We start from the raw sequence: 8,267 nt of genomic DNA on the forward strand, positions 1-8,267 counted from the left end.
AGCCTCCGGCGGCGAGCAGGACATGCTTACACTGTATGTTTACACTATTTGACCTGGCCAATCCCTAGCAGCTCTAATCTTATGATTAGTTGTGAGGCAGTAAATCACACTTAGTTGATGAAGCTGAGAGGAATATAAATTTACTTTCTGTCAGAATCTGAGGGCCATCTGATGCCCAGGGATAACAAAATCATCACATTTGATTGCGTCTTTTTACATAAAGAAGTGGTTGAGTACAATCCAACGATGTAAGGGGAAGTATGAAATCTTTCACCATTTTTAGTTAATTTGTTTGAAAGGCAAAATTTTCAGTCAACAACCATTATACATTATACATTCATAAACATTCATACATGTCAGAGGACAAACCCACAGACTTTTCCTCTACCTCTGGCAGCATATTACAGCTAGCAGAATATCTCCAAAACTATTAAATGGAATCCCATAATTTGGGTTTAACTATCCAGAGCCCAGAGGATAAACCTTAAAGACCTCTGATCCTCTTATGTTCCTCCGATTTACTCTTGCACCAGTTAAACGTCGTTAAAATTCATATTCGTCGAATGCTTTACTTTGGTTTAGGGCTAAATTCCTCACAAAACTAAGGACTCTCCCTTCAGCCTCAGCTGCATGTTTGGTTTTTTTTGGTAAACAATGAATATTAGCCATTTACCTTACTAAATTACCTGTTTTTTAATTCATTAAAAAGAACAAATTAACGACAGCTCACAGCCCTGCATGTCCACCATGCAGCTAAAACCTACACTTGACATTAGGGCCCCTGTTGAAAGTGAATACCAGCCTCAGCTGTATGTTGATATACAGTAATTACACGCATTTTATATTTCAAAATAAATTTTTGAATTTTAATTTAAATTTAAAAGGACAATATTTAGAAAAATCAACATAAGGTCCGGCTTGACATTTACCTCATCACTTCAATATCCTTAAATCAACTTTGTCTCTTAATCCTGCATCCCTTCAACTACTTAAGGAAACTTGGAAAGGCACCAATGAGATTAAATTGATCAAACCCCTGCCGCTTGTCCTTAATCTTTTTGGTCAGATGAATCTGATGTGCTGTCTCTGCAGTTAACAGTAAGACGAGTGAATCCTTTTCTCTCCCTCAGACTTCCTGGACGACAATCTCAGCCACAACTGAGCCACCAAAACAGGAAACCCTGCTTTTCACCGGGATATCAGGTCATGCAGGAGCAGACGCTGTTTTTTCTGATGATTCAGCAGTATACTATGTGTTGCTAGAATCATTTTCCACGAGTGTTTCCGTTCATGTTTCTCTTCTTCTTTTTGTCCTGCTGCATTGACTTCCTGCCTTGAGTTGCAGTTGCTATGGATTGCTCAGAGAAGCTGCAGAGATGTTTGCAAACCCGCCGCTCCACAATCAACTATTTCTCAAAGGGTATACAGAACAGCACACCATTTCCTTTTGCTCAGGAGAAAGCAGTCAAAGCATGGAGCTCTCTGGAGGATCTGGACACTCCTGTCATCAAAGCTGAGTGCCCCAAAGATGAGGACAGACCCAAACAGCAGCAGATCATCAACATCAACGTTGGAGGGAAAGTGTTTCATATCCCAAAACAGTGTGCGGTTAAATATCCTAATACCCGGATAGGCTCCTTAGCCATCTGCACAGACCGGGACAAATTCCTCAAACTGTGTGACGACTACTCTGTCCGCAAGGACGAGTTCTTCTTTGACCGCGATCATGCTTTCTTCCACCACGTCTGCCATTTCTACAAAAGCGGAGTGCTCTGGGTCATACGGGAAATGTGCCCCATCAACTTTGAGGAGGAAATTGCCTACTGGGGCCTGAGCCTGAAGGACACTCAGCTCTGCTGCTGGATGATGTTTGAGGAGAGGGTGGAGGAGGTGAAGGACGACCTGAAGGTGGACAAGGAGCTGATGGCCGAGATCGAGGTGAAGTACGACGACGAGTGCTTCGAGGACATGATGTTTGGGAATGTGCGGAAGACTCTGTGGAAAGTCGTGGAGAATCCGTACTCTTCGATTCTGGCGAAGTCTTTCTCTGTGGTCTCCAACCTTTTCGTGCTGTTCTCCATCGTCGCGATGTCTCTCAATACAGTGCAAGAACTTCAAATGTATAAAATCAATAACAGAACACACATGGAGTGGGTGGAGATCATCACCATTGCGTTCTTCACTTTCGAGTATTTCATTCGCCTCGTCACCACTCCGAACATCAGAATGTTTCTGAAGAGTGCACTGAACTTCGTGGACCTGGTGTCAGTCTTGCCTTACTTTGTCCAGATCATCGTTACTGCCTTCACTGACAGCAAGGACGTGAATGCACAGGAAGACCTCAGTGCCATGGCTAAGATGAGCAAGATCAGTCAAGTCCTCAAAGTCATCAAGTTGACGCGGATCTTTCGGATTTTGAAGCTGGCCCGCCACTCTACCGGCATGAGGGCGTTTGGGTTTACTCTGCGTCAGTGTTACCAGCAGGCCTCTTGCATTTTCCTCTTCATTGCCATGGGAATCTTCACCTTCTCTGCTCTCCTGCATTCAGCAGAAAGGGAAACTGAGGGATCTTCCATCAGCAGTATCCCGTATGCCTGGTGGTGGGCTGCAGTGAGTATCAGTAGCTGCATAACTTAGTGTGATGCTTCACAAACATCTGCCCATTATGTCTTCCATGTATACACCTGCTTATGATCTAGTCAGCAATATTTTCTCTAAAGGAAGGAAACTTTTCTCCCAATCCCACCTCTCAGCAGCTTGTTTGCTCTTTACAATCTGTCTTCTATGCTTTTAGCTCATTCGTGTTAAAAGGCTGATCCTCGACAGTATTCAGCTACTTGTTGTGAGCAGAGCTGCAGCTGCTTGTCTGCTGTGGGTGAAACTGGGGTTATATTGGTTATCGTTTGCACTTTAACTGCTGCTGTTGTGAAGGGGATTTACGGCTTCTTGCATATCTAGGCCACCGTGGTTCTGGTCCAGATCTAAACGACTATACTTAGACAGGTCTAATCTGATTACATTATCATAAACTGTGTAGCTCGGAACTCAAAGTCATTTCCCTGTCCCCTAATGCGCCAAATTGTCAGCTACGAATGAGAAGCTGACTTCATTCCCTGAAGATTACGCACTCATTCCTTTTTAACAGCTGCACACATTCACCTTAAGCACAGTCTGCTCACTGCCACTTTCACTATAACCTGCGGGTTCAGATGGCAGTGGAAGGACTGGTTGTGCAGAGATCAAAGGTATATTGTGTTGCTCTTGGTAGTGAAGAAATAAAAAAAAAAAAAAAACTGTAAAGTTTGCTTGTGGAGTCCGTCAGCACTGGAAGTAAATGATTAAAAAAAACCCGGTCTAGTTACACCAGTTTAGCAACATTAGCCATAACCAATTCAGGAGATATGAAATTGGTTTGGCCAAGTGCATAGCTTAAACTAATTCAAGTGAAAATTAAGCTCATTCCTCTAATCATCATGAAAAGTCATACAGTGAATGTAATGCTCCTGAAAACGGAGTAAACAACTGTTCACTTTTCTGTCGTAGGTGAGCATCTCCACTGTCGGCTACGGGGATGTGGTGCCAGTAACTATCCTCGGCCGCATTGTGGCTTTTGGCTGCATCTCATTTGGGATCATCCTCAACGGCATGCCGATATCCTTCCTCTTCAACAAGTTCTCAGATTACTACAGCAAACTAAAGGCCCAGGAGTACAACTCCACCTTGGTCCAGCGCCGCTTTTATCTTAAGAAGAGACTCAGACGCAAACTGGACATGTGTTTCCATCCCTCTGAAGACGACAACGGTTCAGACCACTGCGAGTGCCCACACTGAGTGCATCTTAGAATGACAGCATCATTTGTGAGGAAGCTGAGTGTGAACCTGTTGCCCAATAAACTCTAAACTGTATATTTATGCTTGACAATGTGTTTTGTACAGATAAACGAATCTGACATAGCAGCAATGAGAGCAGGTGAGTGAGAAAGAGTCCGTAAGAATAAGGGGACAATTGCTTTGCACAGATGCAGTACTTGACCTACTTTAACTTTCTCATCAAACTAATATTTGAGAACCACAGACAAATAGTTTAGAGGCCCTGATGATAAAATTAAACTGTTTTACCTGTATCTTCAGGTCAGCAACAAGGCACCAAGCTTGACAAACATCTGACTGTGACCTTGAAGTTCCTGTCTGGAGTAGTTCAGATATACTAAATAACACGTAATTTATAGCATAAGACTTTATGGATGAGCATACACTCTTGTTTTCTATTAATGCTGTCATGTACACGTTGTTACATGACAACGAACAGACGTACCAACCGATAAAGAATGGAGGCAACAGCTCTGGGGAAAATGATGTCCCTCAACCTTTTACTCCAGGTTTTGATTGTCCTGAATCTTTTCAGGTGTGTAATGTCATTGTTGATGTTGCTGGCTCTCTTCTGTAGGCGGCCAGCATACACAATGTCAAGTTCAGGGCGAGCAACTCCCACAATTTTAACAACCCAGGTGAGTTTGTTCCTGTTTTAGCATACCACACATTGACACTAACACATGAAGACTCTTTTGTTGTTACACTGCAAAATATCAGCTAACACAGGTCATCATCATCATGTTCAGCCATTGTCAGTCCACTGCAGGACAAAGGCCTCAGCATGGAGTTTCCGCAACTTTCTGTCCCCTGCGAAATTATGCCAGTTGGCAGTGCCCCAGTAGTGTTGGATTTCATCTCTCCAGCTCTTCCTCTATTTCGTTTGCCTTCTATTGGTATCCATGTAGTGATTTCTGTACTCCATCTTCCATCCGTTCGCCTGGCCAAATGACCTGCCCAAGTCCGGGTAACACAGGTACTAGGAGGCAAAAGGTTTGGGAACGGATTGAAACAATTCTCATTGCAAGGATATAAATGTATCATTTCAACTCTTGAATAACAAACCTTTTTTCATGTCATTTTTTTGGTTGTTTTTCAGGGGGGTAGCTTATGTTAATATTTCTGTTTTGATATTTTGTCACGTTTCAATGTTAAAATAAATAAAACTTCAACACGACACTATTTACTCTCTGGTTTGTCATAATATGGTGGGAAATTATTTGTTTCCTCTATAAACCATCACCAGATGTAAAAGTAATTTCCTGTTACCTGAAAACGGGATCTGACCGGCTTTAAACGGCCTCAGATGCAAGTTTGTAAGACGCTATTTGAAGTTACAACATGACATGATTTCATGTCAATTTCTAATCATGTAAACAGGTAATGAGCTTATTTGTGTTGATAGTTAATTTATTTTTGCTCACTGGGGGTAAACAAACCAAATCATGAAAGGGATTTTGACATACCTCAACAATGCCAACAGCATTATGTTCTCTGGTTGTTATACGTACAACTGTTCATCTTAGGCTTATGAATGCAATATCAAGAACACCTGGTGAGAATTTCTTCAAATTTGGCACAAGCATTCACTTGGACTCAAGGATTCAATTTTAAGGGTCAAAGGTCACTGTTAGCTTAAGTCCATCCCATTCTTGTGAAGGCAATTCGATAGCTTAGGACCAGAAAGGGAGATTGTGACCATATTTCACATTTGGATGGATACTAAATTGGTGACATAAATCTTGGGTGTCCATCTTTAAACTGTGAAGATAGTATAAATCTCCTGTGCTGTCATGTTGAAAATGTTTTTGATACAGCTATGTTTTATAATTTGTAGCTTCTGTGACCACCGGTATCACAGGGTGAGTTATTTCCTCTTAGATTTTGGATAGAACAACCATGGATCCACAAGTGACAGAAAGCAATGGATTCCCCCAATATTACAAAGTTTAGTTTATTTTTAGAATAACACAGTAAAATAAAAAGCAATTTATTAAATCAACTCTTGAAGAAACTACAACTATAAAAATACGATCCAATGTGATTTTAAAACATGAGCGCAGTGCTACTGGTGACTAGGCCGCAGCTGTAGGCAGTAAAAGGGCGGGGGGGGGGGGGGGGGTTCTAAATGAACTTGGGAATTGGCAACTATTAATCTGTTCTTTGTTATGGGAAGCATTTATTGATTGGAAACTGGAAAAAAAAGAAAAGACAAAACGACCCGCAGCCAGGGTCAAACCTGCATGACAAAGTTTACAGGATACACCCCCATGTGTGGAATGTCTATTCATTTGAAGCAACAGGTCTCTGGGTAAATACTGATGAACATAATATTAACTTATTTCCTCGTTACCAATACTAGCCAACCTTTTTTTCTACTTTACCTTCCTGGAATATATTACTCAGCTGAGTTGACAGATCTAATTTGATAGATCATCTAATAGATCTTTTATATGGCTCTATCCATGTTGCATGTGATCAGATGGTTAACACAAATCCTTATTATAAATTGGCGGCCACAGAGTTTAGGATACCAGTGACACCAGTGAGCCAGGACGTCCACTGTTTATACACTGGGTTGACATTTTGTCTTCTCTCAATCTATAAAAACTTTGAAGTGTGGCCAAGGTGAGATCTCAGTAGTATATTAATCAGTGTTTGGAGTTGGGCCTCTCTTGTCCCACAAGATTTGGAGCAACTTGTATGTAAAACGCTGAGGTCCAGGAAATATGTGGGGCTCTTCTTCCATGGTCATTCTATGTAAACATAGTGCCATTATCCTTATCTTCTGAGGAACATGGAACCATAGATATGGCTTTCAGGGCCATCCTTCACCTCCTAGCATAAAGGCCAATTCATGGTTTCTACATCTAGGTGTGCTGTTTGCGACTTTAAAAGCTGAGATCTGAAATGCACACGGTTCTATTCAGACTAAAATTCAGGATGATGTGACCCACATGAAAACCATCACCACCTGGGCTAAATAGAAACCAGGGCGAACGGGGAGGTCCACAGGCTGATGAGGGTTCGGAATGCCGCCTTTAGAGCCGGGGGATGCAGCCAGTCTGAGAAGAGCAAACACCAACCTGTCCCGTGAAATCAAGAAAGCTAAACATCAATACACAAAAAAGATGACCTGCCATTTCAGAGACAGCAGAGACACAGAGCCTGTTCCATGGCATCAAGACCATCACAGACGACAAACCCTCACCACAGACCTGTGGTAGTGCTCAATAATGTCAACAACTTCTTTCCATGTTTTAATGTACAAAACAACATTCCTGCACAGAAAGCTTTGAAATACAAGTCATGCAGCAAATAAAATCCACCCTCCCTCCCTCTCTGGACCCATATCACGTTGCATACCAAGCCAACCAGTCCACCGAGGATGCAGTTTCCTCTACCCTTCACTCAGCCCTCACCCACCTGGACACCAGTGACTCCTACGTGAGAATGTTGCTCATAAAGGAGGTGGACACAGGAGGCTAAAGACGCCATGCAGGACTGCTTTGAGTCCACGGACTGGGATGTGCTGTGTGGACCACATGGGGAGGACATCAACAGCATGACGGACTGTATCACAGAATACATTAAATTCTGTGAACACACCACCGTACCATCCCGGAATGTACACTGCTTCCCCAACAACAAGCCGTGAATCACCAGTGACCTGAAAGTTCTTGATAAGAAGAAAGCAGCCTTCGGGTCTGGGGACAGTGACGAGCTTAGGAGAGTGCAGCGCCACCTGAAGGAGAAGATGAGAGAGTGCAAGGACTCCTACAGGAGGAAGCTGGAGGCAAAACTCCAGCAGAACAACGTGAGGGAGGTGTGGACCGGTATGAAGGAGATTTCTGGGTTCAAGGGGAGAGAGAGACAACCAGGGGGCTCCCTGGAGAGGTCCAATGAGCTAAACTGTTTCTTCAACAGGTTTAGTTCACCCTCATCTGTCTCCTCCACACCTTACACCTCCCAAACACTTCTGCTGCCTCTCCCCCTTCCCCCTCTGCCCCCCCTGGTGAACTGCATAGAGCCCTCAATCTCAAAGGGCTCTTCCTCCATCGACACCTTGACCACCCCCCCACCCCCTCTCTGTGACGACTGGCCAGGTTAGGAGACAGCTGGAGAGACTCCACCAGCGCAAGGCTGCAGGGCCTGACAGCATCAGCCCCGGGGTCCTGAAGACCTGCGCCGTCCAGCTGGCTGAGGTCCTACAACACCTCTTCAACCTGAGCCTGAAGCAGGAGGAAGTCCCGGTGCTGTGGAAGACGTCCTGCCTAGTTCCAGTCCCTAAGAAGACGACTCCATCTGGCCTCAACGGCTACCGACCGGTTGCCCTCACATCTCATGTGATGAAGGTGCTGGAGAGGCTGGTCTTGGCACACCTCAGGCCGCTGGTG

At 43.8% G+C, this 8,267-nt stretch overlaps 1 protein-coding gene across 1 annotated transcript; it reads left to right on the top strand.

The window, feature by feature from the left end:
* Window positions 1-1,141: 1,141 nt before the first annotated feature.
* On the top strand, window positions 1,142-5,034 carry LOC138200575 (potassium voltage-gated channel subfamily V member 2-like). Its single transcript, XM_069153367.1, has 2 exons — window positions 1,142-2,610; window positions 3,544-5,034. The coding sequence occupies exons 1-2, from the start codon at window positions 1,351-1,353 to the stop codon at window positions 3,829-3,831; spliced, it is 1,548 nt and encodes a 515-aa protein (XP_069009468.1). The 5' UTR covers window positions 1,142-1,350; the 3' UTR covers window positions 3,832-5,034.
* Window positions 5,035-8,267: the final 3,233 nt, after the last annotated feature.

This window comes from Embiotoca jacksoni, unplaced genomic scaffold (assembly GCF_022577435.1).
Source record: "Embiotoca jacksoni isolate LCO1_2020_lvr unplaced genomic scaffold, fEmbJac1.0.p SCAF_19, whole genome shotgun sequence".
Lineage (NCBI taxonomy): Eukaryota > Metazoa > Chordata > Actinopteri > Embiotocidae > Embiotoca > Embiotoca jacksoni.